The sequence below is a fragment of the Octopus sinensis genome, linkage group LG4, assembly GCF_006345805.1.
Source record: "Octopus sinensis linkage group LG4, ASM634580v1, whole genome shotgun sequence".
Lineage (NCBI taxonomy): Eukaryota > Metazoa > Mollusca > Cephalopoda > Octopoda > Octopodidae > Octopus > Octopus sinensis.
The window spans coordinates 59110924-59134802 of NC_043000.1; the positions used below are offsets into that span (position 1 = coordinate 59110924).

General features: G+C 34.2%; 2 protein-coding genes across 6 annotated transcripts in view; both read right to left on the reverse strand.

The window, feature by feature from the left end:
- Window positions 1-532: 532 nt before the first annotated feature.
- LOC118762974 lies at window positions 533-16014 on the reverse strand. 2 transcript variants are annotated; one of them, XM_036502018.1, is made up of 2 exons: window positions 16005-16014; window positions 533-1440 (listed from the first exon to the last, which is right to left on the reverse strand). In XM_036502018.1, the coding sequence occupies exons 1-2, from the start codon at window positions 16011-16013 to the stop codon at window positions 535-537; spliced, it is 915 nt and encodes a 304-aa protein (XP_036357911.1). In that variant the 5' UTR covers window position 16014; the 3' UTR covers window positions 533-534. The 2 variants fall into 2 exon arrangements, with proteins under 2 accessions (XP_036357911.1, XP_036357909.1); XM_036502016.1 differs by lacking the exon at window positions 16005-16014 and adding an exon at window positions 9650-10167.
- Window positions 16015-21121: 5107 nt separating this feature from the next.
- LOC115210853 (zinc finger protein 420-like) overlaps window positions 21122-23879 on the reverse strand; it is a 47679-nt gene continuing 44921 nt past the window's right edge. For all 4 annotated transcript variants that reach the window (XM_036502014.1, XM_036502013.1, XM_036502015.1 and 1 more), the window contains one exon: window positions 21122-22548. In XM_036502014.1, the coding sequence (XP_036357907.1) occupies window positions 21177-22403 (1227 nt within the window). In that variant the 5' untranslated portion in view covers window positions 22404-22548 and the 3' untranslated portion in view covers window positions 21122-21176. The remainder of the gene's footprint in view (window positions 22549-23879) is intronic.

Here is a 23879-nt window from a genome sequence, read left to right on the forward strand (position 1 = left end):
TCAGTTATCCCCATTTATCAGGGATGAAGTATAAGTTCCAAAGTCTACACTTCTGCATCTCCAACTGAAAAAAAAGGCTTTGTCACCAAACTTCTGAGTAGACATAAATTTCCTAATATTATTATTGGTCAGATTATGCCTTAACCTATTCATTACCTTAAACTTACTTGTAAGATGAAAAGGTAAAATTATGAGGTGAAAAAGAGAAAACAGCTAGACAAGGTGTGACGACATATTTTTTTTATGGGGCATAAACACTTTATTGTTATTTTGGAGAATAAAATAAAATAATATACTTGCATGATGTGTATTATTTTATAATTTCATTTGATTACACGATTTCCATTCTATGAATAAATTTTGTTTTCCACAAACTTCACTAGAATATATTACATGCCAGAAATTCATTTATAGATTTAATACAGTTTAAAATCTATATTAAATAATAGTTTCTGTTCCATTATATAAAAGTAACTTGCGAAGTAGTTAGAAAGGTTCAATATAAATTTTCACTGTTTGGCCATTATTTTTGTTTTATTTATTAACATTTTTGTTAAAATTATCATCATCATAATTATCATCATTGGAGAATAGTTTCTCAAATCTTAACAACTCTTTCTTACTTATATTATTGTTAAAATATTCGAGGTAGGAAGGATTTTCATTGCCAAAGGTAAAAGTCTCTAATCCGGTAGAATATCTACGTTGGCCAACGTCCAGTTCCTTTTCATCAATTATTTGTAGATTTATAGCCAATGAGGGTTTTATCTCAAAACTGTTCAACAAAAGGCTATATAATGAACTGACTGTTATATATGGTTCACCTTCACCAAGGGATTCCATCCACTTATAAAAGTTATTTGCTACTAATCGTATCTCACTATCATTATAAAACTGAGCAGTCAATTTGTTTGAAGGTTTATTGAAGATTGCTTTCTTAATGTCTTTCATTTCTAAGTCTCTTTTCAAATCTGGAAGAAGGTAAGTATTTTCTCTTTTTTGTGTCTTTACTTTATCTATAACGAATTTTGGCAAAACACTTTTACAGTGACAAATTCTGAAATCTGCTCTAAGTTTCTTTTTCAAATTAAGTTCATTTTTTTCAATTCTCTCCAGTATAGATGGTTTATTTAAGTATTTTGTTTTAGCATCTCTAGAAAAGTTTAAAGCTTGGGGCAGAGATTTAAATTCGAGTTTATTAAGATTCTTCTGTTCTACTTTCTCTTCTGTTAGCTTGGTATGTTTACAGTTGCAGTTATTACCCGGATATAGAACAGGAGTCACTCCACCAACATGATAATTTTTGGAAGTACAAGGTCTCAGTTCTCTAGGGTTAAAATCACCAGTCGTTAATGCCAAGTAATATTTTGAGTCTTTTAAGTTAGTACCATTTATATATGTCCGTTGCGACTTGAGTAACATTTCTAAATCTTTTTTTCTCTGTAAACAGAAAATAATGCTATTAATGTATATTATGTTTATATTTATGTGTATTAAACATGTACACATACATACATAAACTAACATCAAAGGGAAGAAAAGAAGGAGCGAATACCCTGGTACTCAAGGACCTAAAAAATGTTCAAATTTATGTTAGGTTACAAGACCAGTCTTGATCTCTACCACAGAACCTGAACAAGGTACCTCATAAAATGAGCTAGTTCTGACATATTATGCAAAAATCTGATGAGGAACTTTGAAAAAAACAAAAACAAAAAAACTTCTCAACACATCTTTAATCTCTCTATATATAAACGGCAGTTTGTCTGTCTGTGTGTCTGTCAGGTTGTACCCTCACCCTGACCACGGCTTTCAACCGATTCTGATGAAACTTGACACACACATAGCCCAATGTCATAATTCAAAACTAACGCAGCGAAAATTTTGAAAGGTTCCCCCAGTTCTGAAAAAAATTGATAAATTCGACATGGGGTCGAGAATCTAAGCTTTTTATATGCAACATCAAAATGTATAAAAATGTACAAAAACGGCAAAAAAGCGGGCAGCAATTTGAGTGACAACAACAAAAAAGTCAAAAGTGACCAAACTGAACAAACGAATGGAAAAGGTTTTTTGGTGCACACGACAAAAGTGGTTTATAATAAACCAAGAGTTTGCAAGTAGCGTCCGAGGACCCTTAGGACACGTCAAAAATTTAAGGTAAAACGTTTGGGGTGGTAGTTATAAAGAAAGTTTAAACAAAAAAAGGATTCGAATAACTTGCGGCTGCAGCAGCTATTAGCATAAGTGGCAGTGTTGGGGGTAAAGTCTCGAATGTAATTTCTTCCTGGTAGGAATTGGTTGGGTTGAATTATCGATAGCTGCTTGATAGTTATTTGGGAATGAAGAGAAGACATTGCAACCTACACATGCGCCTTCGTTCCCTAGAGGGAAAGGACTAGATTGGGATTAGTCGTTGCCTACTAGGGGCTCTTACATACCCGGGCAACGCCGGGCTATGCTGCTAGTTTTATATAAAAAGAAAATGATGCCTGTCAAAAGAAGCGGATATCACTACCAATAGTACTAACCATGTGATTTAATTCCACAAAACTGTTTGATAATACTTGTAAAGAAAAATGAACACCATAGGCAATATTACCAACCACAAAATTATCCAAAACAGCCACCTACTGATGCCTATGGAAAAGAGCTGAACTACATGACCATTTAAAAGGAATCCAACAACTGTTTTTGCACAACAAACCAGTTTCGTACAAGACAATCTTTCACAGAACAATCACATGCATAACAAAACACAATAAAGTACATTATATATATAAAACATGTAAAAGGGACCTGTGCTGGTGACATGGAAAAGGCACCCGTGATGATGACACATAAAAGGCAGCTACTACACTCATGGAGTAGTTAGCATTAGGAAGGGCATCTGGCTGTAGAAATTGAATCAAAATCAGATGAGCCTAGTACAGCTCTCCGGCTTATCAGTTTCAGTCAAACCATGACAGCATGGAAAATAGACACTAAATGATGATGATAATGATATATATTACACATATAATAAATATGTAATGCAAAATATCTTATAGATTGTGATAGTTAAAATAAAATTTGAAAACTTATTCTTTCTGTGCAGTCTGGTATCGGTCTGCAACTTATGGGTTGAGGGGATTCTTGCTTTAAACAGCTGTTCTATTTTATTTTGTCACACTCACAAATGAGTACTTTGGGCTAACATAAACTATCACATGCTTCTGTGTTAAGTGTTCAATACAAACAAATGACAGTAATAGTTTAATCACTGATTAGGTTATTGTTCTAGTAAGCAATGTAACTTTGTTTTAATGTTGCAAATGACCTGAAATACTTTTAACTTTTATGGCCTGCCCAGCGACTTATGGCTAGTCAATTATAAGATCTACATTTGTTAATTTTTTAACTGATTTTGCTAAATAAAATTCAAAATTATGTACCAAAATGTTAGTTTCAGTATCTTATTAATTGTATCAATATAAAAATTTTCAATTAAAATTGATCACAAAATAAGAAAACTTTATTCAATTTTATACAAAACTAGATTGTTGCCTATTGCTACGCTGCCGGTAAAAATATTTGTTAATCATATACATACCTTCATAAATTGTTCAAAGTGGAAGTCTGTTTTAAAGTTTGTGTTGCATTGTCTATATGTTTAAAAAACACAGAAATACACACACAAACAACCAAAACAAATATATATATTCTTTTACTTGTTTCAGTCATTTGACTGTGGCCATGCTGGAGCACCACCTTTAGTCAAACAAATTGACCCCAGGACTTATTCAATCAGTCTCTTTTGCCGAACTGCTAAGTTATGGGGACGTAAACACACCAACATCGATTGTCAAGCGATGGTGGGGGGGAGGCAAACACAGATACACAAGCATACACACACACACATATACATACATACATATATATATATATATATATATATATATATATATATTTATACGATGGGCTTCTTTCTGGTTCTGTCAACCAAATCCACTCACAAGGCTTTGGTCAGCCTGAGGCTATAGTAGAAGACACTTGCCCAAGGTACCATGTAGTGGGACTGATCTCTGAACCATGTGGTTGGTAAGCAACCTACTTACCACACACCCAATCAAAATGAGTTTGTGTGTGTGAAAGAGCAATACTAGCTCCAAAAAACAGCACTAAGTAAAATTAATGAACAGTTGCTGCAGTACCTTCTTGGAAGTCCTCACATCTATAAGTCAGTTGATACAATCCCAGATCCAGAAGAGGTGGGAAATTATCTAACAGAATTTCTCAATTCATTGGAGCCTCCAGGACTACCTCCCCACAGACTGGAACTTAAAGTGGGCACTCCAGTGATGTTATTGAGAAATATGAATCCACCAACACTCTGCAAAGGGCTACGCCTGGTGATAAAGAAGATGATGCTACATGTTATTGAGGCCACCATTCTCTCTGGATGTTGAAAAGGAGAGGATGTTTTCACACCTAGGATTCCTCTCATTCCATTGGGAGCTGAAATTATTTCTATTTAGAAGAGTGCAATTTCCTATTCGTATCAGCTTCACAATGTCTATCAATAAATCACAGGGTCAAGCACTGTCTGTGGTAGGACTTCACTTGGAAGAGTTATGCTTCTCACACAGGCATTTAAATGTTAGCTGCTCTAGAGTAGAAAGCAAAAAGAAAATTCTATTTGCATTTGTTTCACAAGGGAAAACAAAAAAAAATATTGTTTACCAAGAGGTTTTGTAGGAATTACTACATCCTATGATACACTCCAGTATCCATTGCTCTTTGTGAATGGTGAAGATGGATACCATTTCGGCATAATACCAACAAACCCAAAGACTGCATCAACAAAGCACTTTCCTGCATGGACTTCAGTAACAAAGTATATTCTCCAATTACTCTCACCAACCACACAGTAAGCTATTACACCTTATTTTTTTCAAGTAATTCATTACTACATATTCTCATGTGACTGCATAGGCTCATTTATGTTTCTTATTCTACAGTCACACCAGAAATCCAATGTCAACCTTTCACCTTCTGCAGCATTTCAACAGTTCACTTCTCCATTGCTGTCTCCCATTGCAGCCCCTTTCCAGAATGTACCCATTTACACACAATATCTCCATTATACCTACATTCATTTGACGGTCAACCATACTATGGATCATGTTAGATGCAGTGCTGACTGGCACAAAGGAGAGTATATCCACTGACAGCTTTTTGGTGTGTTCAAAAAATCACACACACCCCACCCCCAATTTTCATGGCAGGTTAGGGCCTGGAATCCTTCAAACACCTGCATGACATGTTACTTAGTCGAATTATATATACAAACTATGCCATTTTAATCCTGAGCAATGGTGTATGTATGTATGTATGTTTTTATGTACATACGCATGTACACAAAATGGGACAAGAACAAAAAACATTCAGATAGACAATACAAAGAAAACAAGGATGGGTCATTCGGGGTTTTCTTTCCTCAGTTGAGTTCCAGATTATCTTTGCAATTTCGGCTGGTTATACTTGAGATTGCTCCAATTTGGCCAGCCCTAAGGAAAAACTAAGCTAAGAGCATTAGATTCCTTGGAAGAAAGCAGCGAATGTATAAGACAACAAGGATGGCAAAAAATGAAGAAAGTTACACAAATACAAATAACAGGACATAACAACAGGTGTCTTTCAACTAGGGACAAATTAAATTAAGCTGGCATGTGTGGAAGTAAAGCCTTACAGCAGAGATACAAAATTTCACAAGCACAGGGAAGAATATAGATGTTGCACAAACAACAGCCAAACCAAGAAAGAAAGGTCAGGCTTGGCTGAACACTGGTCACGTGGGGAGAGAAGAGAGAGAGGTAGAGGCTGAGGGACAGAAGAAATAAGAAGGGTCGAGAAAAAATGACGGACACAGTAAAGTGAAAAGAGGAGGGAAAGTGAGCATGAAGAGAAGGCAATGAAATGTGAGAGAAGGGGAACGAAAGAACATATATATGTATATATATATGTACTGTGTTGAAAATTTGGTACCACACTATGTTTTAAATAAAATAAAAGTGTACACGTAAGTGACATTTTTTTAAATGTATGTAATAGATTGTGAATATTCTGCACATTGCCAATAGCATCTGCTGAAATATCAATTAAAGTTTGTCAAGCACATCTTGAGGATTGCAATGAAAGAGGGAAGACTGTATTATCTAGCTATCCTTGAGAGTGAAATTAAGGGAGAATTTATGTGTGCATACATGTATTATATAATTATGAGAATACTCAATTTTGTATTACTGAACTCACTCATTAAAATAATTCTTGACAGTGTGTTTAAATTATCCAACCAACTGGACCAGTGTATACACTTTTCTTTCTACAAATTGATATAGCTGATTGTTGAAGATGTTTGTCTATGGAAATTTTTATAAGGGATACACACACACATACACACTTCAGTGGGGGATGCATGTATGTTAGTGTGACTATTAAATCATATAGTGATATTTGGTTAGTTTTGACTGTTGGTTTACTGGTATATCAAGTAACAGATCAAGCAGTCATCAATATTTTTTAACTTGCTTTCATACCATGCAATTTTAGCTTGAACTCAGCCAATGTATTATGAATGTCGACCAATGTGAAAAATTTCATATATCCTGTACACATACATACATATTTATTCCTGTTATTGCATGCTTGATGCTGAGCCTAACAAAGGAGATGACAAAGGACCGAGATATTTGGTGCCTTGCTGTATTCAAGAAAACCCACCCATCACAGTAGAATTGATATCCTAAAACCACCTAGGTAATGCTTGTCTGTGAGGAGCTCTTCCCCACCTTCATCCTCTCTGCCCCATTAACATTTCCACCATATTTGATCCTCTAACACCCATCACTTCTCTATCACCTGATGGCAGAACAAGCACATACTACATCCCCTAGCTGTCTCATTTACCCCTCTTCCCGACCCAAAACCACTTCCATTATCCCATTATCTTCCCCTGCCTACTGTCTCCACCAATCATCTTTCTGCACCTTCTCCCCTTTGAGCTGTTCTCCATCATTAATACCTCAATGCCCACACATACTTACAGCAACTCTTGCCTCTGCACCTCTCCTATAGTTCTCTCCATCATTTGCTGCAATCACCTCTTCTGTCCATTCACTCAGTCCAAAGCTCTGTATCATTTCACCTATTCTTATCACACTCAAAGTCCCTCGCAGGCATGTTCCGACTCATTTTCACCCTCATCTCTTAATATTGCTCTCCTTATCTTACTAATTCACTCTCCTTTCTTTTCCAACTGGGATATCCATATATCTACAGCAAGACACCCATCTCTATTCCTCTAAACTGTTAATCTCTCAACTGGCGCAAAGCCACCACTCCTCAGTTCTACTATCTCCCACTTGAGGATTTTTTGTTCCTTTCTATCTTGCAAAGCACTTGGTGACCCTCTCCATGATGGTACCATGTAAAACGCACCTAGTACACTCTGTAAAGTAGTTGGCATTACAAAGGGAATCCAGCTGTAGAAATCATGACAAAACAGACACTGGAGCTTTGTACAGCTCCTGTCAAAGTGTCCAACCCACACCAGCATTGAAAATGGATGTTAAAGGATGATGATGATGATGATGATGACACATAGCAATATTATATTTTCATTTTTATGTTAAACCAGATTTTAAACTTTTTAACACTTCTTGAAAAGACAATTTCTTGTCTGAAGCATCAGTCAATAAAAAATTCCTTCCTTTTAAATATTATTAACAACTAGAATTCATTGAGACTTGTGAATAGAATTTTCTGTTCCATTCAGATGTCATCATTATTTGCAATTTCTTTTTCTATACTTGCATGAATTCAACAGTTCAAACATGTACTGACAAGCCAGAGGGCTGCACCAAACTCCAGTGTCTATTTTGGCATGAATTCTACTGCCTGATGCCCTTCTTGATGTCAACCATTCCATTTGAATGTACTGGATCCTTTTTTTTTTTCATTGCACCAGTACTGGTAAGTTCACCAAACAATCACAAGACAAGACCCTTCATATGAGTGGAGTATAGTATGTAATTATTTTTATTCATTTTTCTTCTCATACTTCAAACTACTATTTGTATCTGAAGCATTATTAGATTTAAATGATCTTGTTGTTAACAGAAGTTGTGCTTTTAATAACAGCTTTTGTGTCATTTGGCATATATATGATATGTTTTGTTTATAATGTGGCATTACACACTAAAAGTAAACAGTGTAGGGTTTATTTAATAGCTGACTTTCTTCTGTTCTGAGACACTGCATACTTCAACATTTTACTTTGCATATATGTTGAAAGTGTATATACTAGTATATAATTATTAACAGTATGTATATTTTTATTTGAGTAAAACATATTTCAGTTACCACAAGCCTGCAGTTCATAATTTGCAATTTTATACATAGCAATATTATATTTTCATTTTAAAGTTAATGCAGGTCTTAAAAAACTTTTAGCACTATTTGTAATTGTTCAATTTCTTGTCTGAAGCCATCTTTAATCAGAACTGCTTTCTATGACATATTATTAACTCCTGGAGTCCATTGAGACTCATTTGACTAGCTCATAAAATTTTCTGTTCCAACCAGATGTAAATATTACCATGAATAAATCACATAATCCAACTATATGTTTTAGAATTAATACTTGCATTTCTATAATGAAACCAGTAATGGTGGAGTCAGATTACAACAAGTAATAATTGCCTTTCATAACCATCACCATTTATCACCAAAATTCTTCAAGAAGACTGAGAAGCATTGATGATAGATTTAGAAAGCTTACAGTTCCAAATAAATAGCAAGATCACAAAGAAATGGGAAAATAACTTTATAAAAAATAAGTTAAAACTATAACAGTCATGTTTTCAATCCAAAAGTCTAAATGGATTGTTGTTTGCCATATTTACAAATATAAATACTGCACAATAAAACAGCATAAAAGGAAAATGGTATGATAGAATTCCAGAAAAAATTGATTAAGATGACAGAAACAGTAACCCAGAACATACAAAAATATAGAAGAAATTTTACAGTTAAAGATAGAAAGTGGAGTTAGTCTACTCAGAAAGCAATTTATAAAAACAAATGCTTATCTTCAGTTGTTAAAACTATTACAGCTTCCATTTGACATTATACATGTGTACAAAAACTGAGCAACTACACTCAGCAGAGACTTAGAGATATTCTTGAAAAAGTACGTTTTGTGACCCAAGTCTAAACATTCCAACTTGACTCATGATGTGATAAAGTAAATGTTATGGGTGATAGCATTAATCAACGTCCAGTTCCAGATAGGTATTTTGTCGGGTAACTTAAACTAATTATGATTGTCACTCTGGTTTACTGGTCTACATGTCCTTAAATTTACTATGGCTCTTAGGAAACAGGAATCATGTTCCTGCCAACAATAGTTTAGTTGTCCCACTGTTGTAGAGTTGGCAGAATAAACACAATGTCTTCATATTTTAGCATCATCTGGCATTGTGTGCAAAATCTTTGTTTAGAACATGTTTCAAGATTTTGCTTATTACTACCATCATCTTATTTCATCAACCAATGTAATAGTGTACCCTTGCTTCTTTGCAAAATGCACAAAAACTCAATACTGTACCTTGCAGTTCTCCATAATGTGTTTTCTAAGAAAATGACGAAACCAATCTTTGCCTGCACTTTTGTTCTCCACTTAAAACTGGATGTTCTTCAGGAAAAATTGACCCATATATTCAAATGTCAATCTTTTGGCCTCATTTTGTGCTATTATATTACACCATACATTTACATGAATTTTCATTGTCTTACATGTATAGAAAAATGAAAAGAAAAAAAAGGCAGATTATTAATATTGAAGGATAAGAAACTGGAACTAAAAGTATAGTTAAAAGAAGTGCTAATGATAGTTTTGAAAGAGCTAAACTGAGTAAAAGTGCCAATGTCACTCTGTCATTGATTACATTGAACTTGAAAAGAATAGCAGCCAATACATAAGTTTTTTGTTCTTATATATTGTCCATCCATCAGTTATAATGTCTGATGTTAACAAGCATAACCAATTCAGGAAAGACAAAAAAAAAAAAAAAAAAAAAAAAACATGTAACTGTAACATTGCAGTCAGAAATTACAATAATATTGTTTGAAAAAATGCGAATATAAACTAATTCATCCACAATTTATGACATTTAAGGCAAGTTAATGCAAGGGAAGGTGTTGATTTGTAGCAAACAATAAAGTGTAATTTAAATAATTTAGAGCAAAGCAATATGAAGATAAATTGATTTCAAAAATAATGTTGTGAAAAATGCCAAGCAGGTATACGATGACTCGCTGATGTACTTGGTAATTCCTGGGAAAGCGGGACTTATCCCTTGGTTCTATTCTCATAATTGTTTCGCTAATCCCAAAACAACAATACAAAGTATGTAGCCCTTGAAACAGTTATTATGCATTTACAGAGAATATGGAACTGTCTTACACACGATCTTGTTTTTAGGAATTCCCAAATTATGAAGTCAATTATGTAATAACATGAAATTAGTTACCTGATGGTAAGAATTCAAATAAAGTAGTCCCGAAAAGGGCTTTAATGTGTTCCCAGAGTATATAGAACTTAGAAGGAAATACTAATAAGGTATGTATACCAAAGTTGTAAAACATGTTACATAATAACAGGCTAATCAGATATGAGATAATAATAATTCAAAGTAAATAACTCTGAAAAGGGCTTTGTGCATTTCCAGAAAATATTACCTTTAGCAGCGCTAGTGTTGATATATTTGTGAATAAGTCACTAACTGAAGTAAGTAGATCTATTATTTACGAAAATACTGGATAAATTGTGAAAATAACTCAAATAGTTCAAATACTAAGAAATAAACATATTCAATTTGATTTATACCAAATGATTTAGGAAAATGAATGGGTTATTTCCCTTGGCTATTAAAATGAAATATATTAGATATATATATATATATAAGGATCCCTTCCAGGGGCCCTACTATCAACTTTTTCAACAATTTGAGTATGTCATGTGGTTTCTAGACATGAGTTGTATTCACATGTCAAGTTGCATCAAAATCAATTAAACGATGTAGGAGGAGTTAGCTAACAACTCCACAAACAGAATTCCCACATATGTAGAAGATACTGATATTGTGAAGATTGGTGTATTTATAGTTGAGGTTGAGGTTAGAACTTTTAAAATACAACACAACATTCGTAAACTTAATTTGTCCAGCAAAAAGAAGTTAGCAGATATTGTGGTACTTGATGAAAAGTATAGTTACATATTTGAGGACTTGGTTAGCAAAAAAAAACAAACCTTTTTATATATTATCAAATATGTAGTGGTATACCATTATATATTTGATAATCTGGTACTACTCAGGCCCCAAGGGTGACGTTTTATCACAGCTAGACAGTATCTAAATATTAATATGCTAAGACTGTCATGTGGTTAGCTGAAAGGAGAGGCCAAGAGCAAAAGAAAAAGACAGAGAAAGAGAAGGAGGTAGAGAAATTTTTATCGATGTGCATTAAGGCAGAAAGTAATAGTTATCATGCTAAGATGTGAAGTGGTTTGTTTAAAGGAGAGACTGAGAGAGAGAGAGAGTTGGTGCTGAGAGGCAAGAGAAAAGGTATTGCTATTATGCTGTGGTTAGTTAGTTGAAGAAAGAAGTAGAAAGTAGAGACATAAACATGTTAAGTGTAGGGACATGTGGTGTAGTTGAAGTGAGAGACAGAGAAAGAGAGTAAGTGAGTGTTGACGGGAAAGAACTACGGAATAGAGAGCAGCTATATGATTTTAAACGTAGTATAATAGAATACTGTGACAGACTATTAAAATAGAAGTTTAGTTACTGTTAAAGGTTTTCAGATCTTCAGTCTGTCGATAGAAAGATGGATGACGATATATATCAACATATAAGTTAAATCAAAGTAAAATAATCTTAGCAAATAGCCGTGGTTATTACTTTTACCTTTTTATGTGTAGCAGTCCAAAGACTGAGGCCATGCTGGAGCACCGTAATAATTTTTTTTCAGTTATTTGGTTTAAATGTATGTTCATATTGTTAGAGTAGACAGATACGTACATCAACAGAAATGTAAGTAGAATATAAGAGACATGCTGATAGATAGATAGGTAAGGTAGGTGGGTATGTATGTGTGTATATATGCATGCATGCATATATGTAAGTAGATAGGAAGGTATATAAGTAGATAGATAGATAGTCCCTTCAATACTACCAATGTGGATTTTTATATCTTCTCAAGAATCAAATGTTTCACAAAAATGGCAAAGGTAAAGAATACGTACACCCAATGTTTAGTGTTAGGGTCATGCCAAAAACGGGTTGTGTGCGTATTTTTTTTTTACCTCTGCCACAATTTTCAAAGTGACCGTAAAATTTCTACGAGTACTTGCTAGTTATCTTTATATATAAAAGTCAAGTTGTGTGGCTGTCTCCTACGATTTAGATTCCTAACTACTCCCACATTTTGCGGTGCAGTTTAACCAAAACCGGGTATCTTATAGTCGTGATTCATATCGAGCCCTTCTGGGTATTAACGCGCGTCTACGATGAGTCTACGATTTAAAAAAAAATTTACCATCAATTTTTCCCATTTTTAATGCATTTTTCACTATTATATAAGGGAAGTAACTCTCTAAAAATGTCAACGATTAAAAAATAAATTTACCATAATTTTTTTTATTTTTAATGCATTTTTTTGCTATATTTTGGCTATAACTCTCTAAAAATGCTTATATAGTTATTTCCCTTACAAACCCGAGGAACGCCGGGCGATACTGCTAGTATATTATAAGTTTAGCTGCACTTGGCTACATCTTGCGGTACGCCAAAGTACTTGACGTAGATTGTAGAGGTTCTATCACTATCACACTTAATAGGTCACCCAATTTAAGATTGTTACCATCCGACCCTCGGATGCTTAAGCGGTGAAAATTTTTTTTAAATCACCGTCCTTCTCTTTGATGTACAACTGGCAAGATGCTGGTGATTAAGATGTACTTCATATCTCACCAAAACTTTTAATCTCTGTAGCATTTTCGCTTTCAGTTTGTAAGGCGTTCATATAAAATGCTTAGAGAAATCAGCTCTCTCTCTACACACACACGCACATATATATTGGCATGCTAACGTTTCTGCCAGCTTGCCCACCTTGGGATTTGACGATACATCATTAAGCTAAACCCTTTAACCCTTTTGGTCCCAACCCACCTGGCTCTGTCGTACAAATGTCTTGTTTTCATAAGTTCTGAATTGAAATCTTCCACTAAGCCTTAGTCACAACTTATGTTCCTAACATTAGCTTAATGATAACTAAGTTATTTTACTAAATTCTTTGTTATATTTAAAATTAATTGAGAGAAACAGAGCATCTCAACAGAAACATAGTAACAAGAGGGTTAATGAAAGGAAACCCAAGGTAATCCCATAAACCGGCCTTCCCCATTTTTAATATCTATATATGTTTAGACCAAAATGACATTTAAATCTGAAACTGTAAGATCGTAGCTATTCATCTTTTTCTTTTACGAAAAGCACGTTTTATAGTAAGCTACCTTCTTCAGTATTTCAAATTTATCGCATAATAATTCCGAATGTAAGTTTGTATAGCCTGGTAAACTCAATCTTTGATCTATGGGGTAAACCGTCTTCTGTTGGAAACAGCCTCGATGCGCTGCACCTATTAAAAACAGAATTCAAACTAAAACAAAAAAACAACTCACAAACGTCCGTCTAAAACAGTGGTTCCCAACCTGTGGTCCGCAAAGGTAATACTGAGGGTCTGTGAACTAAATTTATAAAATTTCATTTATATGTATATACATACGGATAAGCATATTAAAATGGGTCCATGGGAAAACTCATTGGTTGTGAAAAAGTTGGGAATCACTGTTCTAAAAGAAAAAAAGGATAATGTTTAAATATATAAAAGAACAGAATGGTTACAGTCAGAATGTATTTGACCGTATGTTTGTCTAATCTGTGCTGACTTGGAGCTAACCAACAACGAAAATCTCGATCTCACCAAGTTTTGTCAAGAGTTGGGTCGCGTGAGGTTTATAATGAACTTCTAGGTTGTAGCTGTTTGATCTCCAGGTCAGCCCCGATTAAAGGCGCTCTAACCATGAATATCTTGTCCTTTGAATACCAAAGATTATATTGTTAAATGAATTTTTCTTTTTCTTGGTAGTGTGTGAGTTGACGGATATTTGACTGCCATTTCTAATGATCGTCTATAGGATCTTTTGTCAGTTCAGATGTAGCTTTGATCTGATAGTACTTTAAAATTGCAAATTAAAAATATTCTTATAAGATTTCTTGTTGCCAATAATGGTATTTGTAAATGTTCCTATCAATATTTCACGCTATTCAGAGCCATCATACTGCTCTTCATATTCCGTTCATAATTTTTTTGTATATTTTCATTAATGAAAATTAAAGCAGAAATTTTTTTTTTCTAAATCACTGAATCATTCCTGCCGCCCGGTTTTCAGTATGAAATGTATTATATATTTTGGAAACAAATTGTATATTTCGTCTAGTATGGAGCAGGAATTTTTAAGAAAATCGATCCGAGACGAGAAATTTAAGGACTTAAAAGTTTTTCGTATAGCTTTTATTCTAAATTAAATATTCACGTTGAAAATTTATCGATAAAGACATTGGGAAATAATAAAAAATAAACACAGGAGTTTAAATATCAATAAATTCCGCATTGCTAACTTAATGTTATTTGTGAGAGCAATTTATTTTTAAACTTGTATCCTCCCGCCAATTATTTGTAAGGGAAATGTGAAATTTTTTAAACATCCAGTTGCTTACCTGTAGAATAAATATTATTACCAATAATATTAGAAAAAATGACATTAATGTTTTATTTCGTCATAAGTAAGACGTTTTTCAAACGTAATTATGAATTACGTCACGCACAAACACGTGCAAGTAGAACCCCCACCACCACCACAAAACCCCCCCACATGACATAGATTTCCTTCCTCAGTCTTTTTGGTCAGCTCTGACCCAACGGAATTATAATCGAAGACATTCCGTCTGGGGGTTATCCCGTTTTTATTTCAGGCAGAGTATATCTAGGGCTACATTATCTATTGTGTCTCCTTTTCGTTTTTCAAGACGGATGGCTGTAATTTCAGGGAAGATTGGTTATTATTTCCAATAGGTTGCGTGACCACGCAGAACAGAAATTCCCACGCCCTTCATTCATTATTATATCAAAGCACACAAAGAACGTTATTATTCAGTAGATCTAGATTTAACCCTGAGGAGATAAAAACCACAAAACTGTCATTCCATTTGCAATGACACTTCTATAAATCTAGATTCAGTTCTCTTTTGTCACCCAAGACAAAATCCAAGAATCACTTGAATCTGCAGGCAGACCCGTGTCTCTCAATCAGGAAGGAAATTTCACCTTTTGATATAGTTTTGAATGAGAGGCAAGAACAAAAAAAAAAAAAAAACATTGAATTTTAAGCACCTCTACTTCTTTGTTAGTACATATAAATTCTTTCTAACTATAGGCACAAGGCCTGGAATTTTGTGGGCAGTGGTTAGTCAACTTCAAATTTATTGACCCTAGTACTCAACTGGTACTTATTTTATCAATCCCGAAAGGATGAAAAGCATTATCAACCCCAGTTGAATTTGAACTCAGACGTAAAACTGGAAGAAATGCCACTAAGCATTTTGCATGGCACAATAACAATTCTACTAGCTTGTTGGTTATGCTAGAACTACTACTAACAAGAGTAAAAAAAGAGTTGCCAGGAATAATACTTATATAAAGCTCACTGAATTGTTTAGAAGTAAATAGAAAGCAGGTGTATCTTATTTGTAAAGATTTGGTTAATAAAAAAGAACTGGTGTGGTAAAAAGCTTGCTTCATAACCACATGGTTCCAGGTTCAGCCCCACTGCATGGCACCTTGGGCATTTGTCTTCTACTATAGCCTTGTGAGTGGATTTGGTAGATGGAAACTGAAAGAAGGCTGTCGTATATGTGTATATATATGTGTCCCCCACTATTGCTTGACAACCGATGTTGGTGTGTTTACGTCCTTGTAACTTAGCAGTTCAGCAAAAGAAACTGATAGAATAAGTCCTGGGGTTGATTTGTTTGACTAAAAGCAGTGCTCTAGCATGGCCAGTCAAATGAGTGAAACAAGTGAAGATTAGTATTTTGAGATAAAAATCGGCAATAAATGATTTCGATTTGCCTCTCAAAAGCTTAGTAAAATGGCTGTGAATAGCGTAACAGCTACAATAAGCCTTCAAAAAAAGAGTTTGTTGCTTTGAAAGAGTGATTCATCGGCTAGATACAAATACAATGACGTCTGAGATCCAAGAAAACAGGTATTTCCAAAAATTTCATGGAATGAATTGATATTGATGATCTCTCTCTCAGATTCTAAGAACTCATTATTTCTTATTTACCAACAAAACATGGTATTAGTATACTTTACCTACACCCACTTTTTAAACTTTTGCTTCAGCTTTACATCTGAATACAATAGCTTGCCTCTACAGCATAAATCAGCCTGCTAGAAATCACAACTAAATCTCCAAAATAGTTAGAATTTTGATAATTTTTTGTTTCAAATTCGTAAGTGTTTAAAAGTTATTTCCATTCATTTAGTTTAACCTTTCATTTGTTTGTTTTATGTCCACTTTTCTATGCTGGCAGAGGTTGGATGGATATTATCCAAGGTAGTATTTTTATGGTCAAGATGCTGTTTCTGTCTCCAATTCTTACCTGTTTAAATGTAGGGGAGATTTTAATTCCACTTTTCTAGAGCACAGAACTACAGGAGGAAATGTAAATACAACACTTTTTGCTCAGTCTTGTGCAGAAGGTGAAAATAGCAACTTTTACACATGCACACAAATGTATTATATATGCATACATACATGAATGAATGATAGGCTTCCATGCAGTTTCTGCCTACCTATTTTGCTCACATGGTATTAGTTGGCTTAAAGGCAATAGTTGAGGACACCTGTTTTTAAGTGTGATGCTGAGGGACTGAATCAAAATTCCTATGGATGGTCTTTCTTGTAAAACAAAGTAGCGATTAAATGGTAGAGGTAATCTCTACTATTCATCTTAAAATATTTTAAGAAATTTTGTATCCTCTTTTCATGTAGATAAAAAGCTGAAATTAGCAAGACTGTAGGATGCAAATATGCACATTCTCTAAGAATGAAATATGTGATTAAAATTGTAACAAACTGTATTAACTTCCTAACATATAAAGGCACATTGAATAACAGATTTTATAGAAATGTTGAAGGACCTTAAAGTGGAATATCAGGATATCCTATCATTATGAAAATTCTGCTTACAGAAATACACACTCACATCTACAGTATGTCCACTAATTTCAGGAAGCAGCCTATAATCCCATCCTTACAGCAACTCAAATAAATTTTAACAATTTTAAAAACTAAATGCCCCTTCCCCTCTCAAAAGAGTATTTTTTTTTAGTCTTGAAAGTACAGGCATACAGAATAAAAGAAAAGAATACCTTGGCTTAAGTTGTTCTCAATAATACATCGGTTTCAAAAATAATATATTGAAAAATAAAAATCAAGTTAAGTTATTTTACTCGACTTTACATCTGTCCGCCACAAATATTGGAATTGTAAAATCACTAGTGCATAAAATCATGTTACTGTACAATAAATAAGAATAAAAGCATGTAAAATCATATTAAAATACGTATAGTAAATGTTAAGATACACACCATAAAGAAGTGTAGCTTAGTGAAGGAAATCATGAAATTGTATGTATATATTGGTAAATTTAAATTAATTTAGGTTTTTTTACTATTGCAAAATAATAATAATTACTGAATTTGTTTTTTAAGCTTAAAAAAGGTTTTTATTTTACAAACTACATTCATAAATAAAGCATCTGCAATATATGGTAAACACAGCCAAATTCTATTTGTAAATTTAGATTACTTTTTTTTTTACTGTATTAAAAAATAAAAATTATTTGTTTGTATGCTTAAAATAGTTTTTTATTAACCATGTATTATTGAAAATGCATTCATAAATGAACTACAGAACTGGGAATGGCTATTATCAGTTTAGCCTAGCAACAAGTTAATTCATGTCTCCTGGAACGAGTTGACATCGTAGGGTGAGGTATGCCTGTACTTGGTGATCCTGTCAGTGCAGGTGCCACTTAAAAAGCACCCAGTTTACACTGTAAAGTGGCTGGCATTTGGAAAGGTATGCAGCTGTAAAAACCTTGCCTAAACAGACCTCAACTGTGCTTGTGCCATGTAAAAAGCACTCAGTCCACTCTGCTGAGTGGTTGGTGTTAGGAAGGGCACCCAGCTGTAAAAATCATGCCAAAACAGTTACAGAAATCTGGTGCAGGTTTCTGCCTGGTTGGTTCTTGTTAAACCCATGACAGCATGGAAGACAGACGTTAAACAATGATCATGATAAAAATCCCAATATATGAAAAAAAAAATTACATTTTTTAAAGAAATTGCATGTGTTTAAGGCGGATGTATCTATTGCTGCCACCACTGTTGGATTTAACTTTTATAAATGTAGTGTTTGTTCATTACTTTTAATCACAGGTCTGTTCAAATATCAGCCTTGAAAGATGAAAGACAAAGTTGACTGTAAGGATTTGGACTTATAGTTTCATTGATCTACTGCTTCTGCAATTCCCCTGTCTATTTTTTTGATATTAATACCAGCAAATTATGACTGAAAACAGTAAAATTTAAATGCTTTCAAATTTTAAAATTCGTCAGAACACTTCTCCAACATGCAAAATTACTCAATAACTTGTTTCTTCAGTGAATACAGCATGTTCCAATTTTGCATTCCATTTGTTTTTCTCATAGCTGCCAAGTGAATTAAAATAGAGTCAATATCTCAACAACATAAACCTTACTAAAACTCTACAACCACCATCTTCAGGAGGACCTTTATACAAAATCAGTACTTTTGCTAATTGTTTAAGACGCCAGTGTAGTTGTGAGTAGACATAGACATCTTCTCAGCCTCAACCCAGTAGAATATCTATATTGTGACAGCTGGAGGAAAAGTAGGGTAAGGACTCAATGCACTAGCATACCTGAAAAATGAAGTTTCAGCACAGCACCCGAAAACACACTAATTCTCCAATTAACTACTAATCTACGATGTTCATTTCAACATTTTTATGTTCACAAAGACATTAATTATCCTAGTGACAACCAAGCTGCATTACAAAATCACTAACAAAAATTCTCTTCTGTTAAATTCTGATGAAGGCAAAGTTATCATTTTCCACCTGAGCAATGGCTTTCACAAGGTCTAACAGCAGATCAATCTACTGGCAAAGCAATCTGCATATTGACTGCATTCAAAACTGAAGCATTGTTTATAATCCTTTCTAGTGCATCATGCATTGACAAAGCTTTCTTTCAAACTCATCTAACCATATGACACAGTCACTTCCATTGCATTTTCCTTTTTTATTTCAATGTTTCTGAATTACTAGGTTAAAGAAAGCACACCATATTTTGCCCTAAACTCTCATTAGAGAGAGAGAGAAAGACAAAACATACACACAATCTCCCATTAAATTTGCAAATCAGACGTTCCTAACTGTTGCCTGTTATATGATCTCAAGAGACATCTCTAGTAATCACACCACAACTCTATTTTTCTTACTAATGAATATTAGACTAAAAATAGCACTTTTCTTCGTGAAAGAACAAATAATCTGTAATTATTCTACCTGGGAACCTTATATAGTCAAGAAAGGAAAGTTTTCCCCCCCAAATAATTCAGATCATTTAAACACTCTACAAGGTTCAGATATATGTAGTCTGAACAATAAATATCCAGACTGTTGCCATAGAAACGAAGCTAAAGCAAGCAAAGTGAAGCCGCTTGGCACAGATTGACCTTGTACTTGGCTGTGCATGTGCACTAAGTTTTAACTTTTTAGCTCACTTCCACTGTTTACAGCAGTGCTTGGAAGGAAAGTGTGTAGCATGTGATTGTTGCATTGACCATGACAGTGAAAGTTGAGCAGAAAATCTGCATCAAATTTTGCCAAAAGCATGGTGATACATGCTCAGAGGCCTATGCAAAATTTTCAAAATGTTTCCATTGTTCTCAGCACAATCAAGATCTTACGCAACTGAAATGCGAGTGTCTTTTTGGTCAGCTGAAAGCAGTTTTGGCACAAACTTAGCAGACATGTGTCTCATACCCAAATCTTCAGTGATAATAGACTGAACTGAACTGTAACTAATCTGCACATCCTCTGATAACTCATGGATGGTGATTTGATGATTTCTTCTCTCAGCTGCTTGCACATTTGCAATGATTTTCTCAGTTCTCCTGGTTGGGGGTCTCCTAGAACGTTTGTCACTATGGACATTTTTTTTGCTTCTTGGAAATGTCTGAACCACTTGTACACTTGTGTGCAGCTCATATACTCCTCTCCTTACACTTTCTGCAACTTTGTGTAGGCCTTTGAGCAGGTATTGCCATGAGAACTTTCTCTGTCATGGTCAATGCGACGATCACATGCTACACACCTTCCTTCCAAGCACTGCTGTAAACGGTGGAAGTGAGCTAGAATGTTAAAACTTGGTGCACATGCACAGGAGAATTCAAGGTCAATCTCTGTTGAGCAGCTTCACTCTCCATGCTTTAGCTTTGTTACTATAGCAACAGTCCGGATACTTATTTGTCAGACCACATATGCCTATGTGGTACACTGCTCATATATCCAAGAGAATGCATTCATTACACTTACACATGTACTAGACTCCTAATTCTCAGTCAAGCTAAAACCTACTTCTCCCATAATCTCTGCTCTTTTGAACTTTCTAATTCATTAATCTTCTTCTCAGCTCATCTGATGCATTTACCTCACATCATTTTATTATCTATATTGTATCTCATTGTAAACCCTGTATCCAACCTTTTCTCTCCAATTCGGTGCAACAACCATCTTGACATTGTAATTTAAGATTAGTTAAAAATGTAGTTGCCATTTAAGAAGTAAAAAAAAAATTTTTGAAGAGGAAATATTTAATGGATTTCTAAAGATAGAGAGAAAAATTGTCTTTCAAGAATGTGTTTTTTTATGCAGTTTAAGGTTACAACTTTGTGAAAATTTCTTCCCACATATTTCACAGAGAAAAGGCCTTTCTTTAGTATGTGTTCTTATATGCTGTATAAAACGGAAATTATTTGTAAATTTTCTCTCACAAAATTCACAATGAAAAGTCTTTGAACATGAATGTTTCTGGAGATGAAATTTCAAGCCAGATTTTAAAGTAAATCCTTTATCACAGATTTGACAAGAAAAAGGCTTTTCCCCAGTATGTGTTCTCCTGTGCTGTGTAAGATGAGAATTCTGTGAAAAATATTTCCCACAGACCTCACATTTAAAGGGTTTTTCCCCGGTATGAATCCTTATATGTGCACTTAAATGAGAACTACATGAAAATGAATCACCACAAATTTGACAATGGAAAGGCCTTTCTCCAGTATGCGATCTTTTATGAATTTTTAAGTGTGATCTAGAAGAAAGGTTTTTCCCACATATCTCACAGGGGAAAGGATTTTCCCCAGTGTGTATTCGTATGTGTTGTATAAGATGAGGGCTTTGGGAGAAATTTTTCCCACAAACCTCACAATGAAATGGTTTTTCTCCCGTATGCGTTCTCAAATGTATACTTAAATCAGATCCATTAAAAAATTTCCCCCCACATATTTCACAAGAAACTCTTTTCTCTTTAACATGGAATCTTTTATGAGTTTTAAGCTTTGAAACTGTTGGAAAATCTTTCCCACATACGTCACAACATAAAATGTTTGCTTCTTGACAAGCTTTCATATACTCTGTATTAATAAGAGGTGTTAGAGAACTTTTTGTGAGTATCTTCTGTTTGGTCCACTTTTCCCTTTCATGCATTTCTATATGTTCATCTAAAACCTCCTTTTCTGAAAACCCTTTACCACACATCTCACATGTAAAAGGAAATTCGAACAAATGGGACTTAATATGGTTTCTAAGGTGAGAACTTTGAACAAACGTTTTTTCACATGCACCACACTGATATGGCCTCTCCCCTGTATGAATCCTTATATGTTGTGTTAGATGACATTTTTGCGAAAAACTTTTACCACAAGTTTCGCAACTGAAAGGCTTTTCTCCTGTATGTGTCCTTTGATGAATGTTAAAATGTGTTCTGTTTAAAAACCTTTTGCCACATGTTGAACAAGGAAATAATCTTTTCTCAGCTTGTGTATCTGGTTCTGAAGATTCAGAGTCTTGTGAAAGAAACATTTCCTATAAATTACTATAAATAATTCCCATTTGGTCTAATTCTCTCGATGAACTTCAATGAAAATTATTATGAAATCATTGAGATTATTGCAATTAAATTGATCTCGAACAGTTCCTGGTAATTTCATTTTCCAAAAAATATAACCTGCAAAGCAAAATTAAAATGAATGATAGAAGCTGTATATGCACATCAAAGATATATAAAGTGTAATTACATTGTAGCTCAATGCTTTTCCTAATGTTCCACTTAGATTATGATAAAACAAGATTTTTGTGCTCTTCTATAGTAAACATTAAAATATATTTCAACTATCTACAATTTATCTCACAAAAAGTTTCCAAAAAATTTTACTGGAATAGAAATCATGTTTTGAGAGGAAAAACAAAAGAAACTAGGAATTGTTTTGTAGCTCTAGTCCCACAATGTCTATCTATTTATTGAAATCTGACAGAATAAATGACTGTCATTACCTTGGGTCATAAGAACAGCAATAATGATTGGAGCAAATCAAACTTGGAACCCATTCCTTTCCTCGCAGAACTCCGGATTTTAATCGATTGAAACGCTCGTAACTTTTCCCCAAAGTTACTTATACTCTACAATACTTATTTATAGCTAGAGATGTACTTTGGGGATTTGAGAGTTAGGTGCAGGGCCGTCTGACAAGCATTATAGGTCACAGGGCAAATCAATGCACTGGACCCTTTAATGATCGAAAGCCACAAAAATACATGGATCAAAATTGTGTCCCGGGCAACTTTTCTAGTGTGCCATGCTTTAAGACGGCGGTACTGGTTATGTGTTTTTTCTAGTGTCAAGATGCGATGAATTACTCAACTTCTTGTCTGGTTGCCCGGTACTTTAAAAATTCGACAATCCGCGCGTCCGCGTTATTTTCTTGGGTACATTCTAGAAGTGCAACCTTGTAACCCAGTGAAAACCGCACTAATCTTACTTAGATAATTGGTTCATAGAGATCTGAAATCACTCAGTTATATTTTTGTCCAGAAAATTTTACTTTACTTGGTTTAACTAGCTATGAAAAGTTACGAGTCCTACCAAGAGGGAGATTATCTCAATGTTTTATAAACCGAACTTAGGCACTTGTCTTCGGGGTTTGTAAAATTGTTACTTATATATAGAGGAAATAAACACGATGATATTCTAAAAATTTGATAATTGGAGACATTACGTGTTTATAAGATAAAGTTAACATCATGTTCTAAAGAATATAAAGAGGTGTATCGAAAAACAAAAATGATTGGTAAAGAATAAAATGACAATAAACACAAAAGCAAAATATCATTAGGTAACTGAATATACGGGTCAAAATACTGCTAACAATAAAATATAAGATAAAATACGCTAACATTCTATAGTTTTGTGGAAATGAAATGTTGGGAAATCGACTGACCAGCGATCGTATAATGGACGATGGTGTTTGATCATGAGTAAACAAATGTTTCGATTCAGTG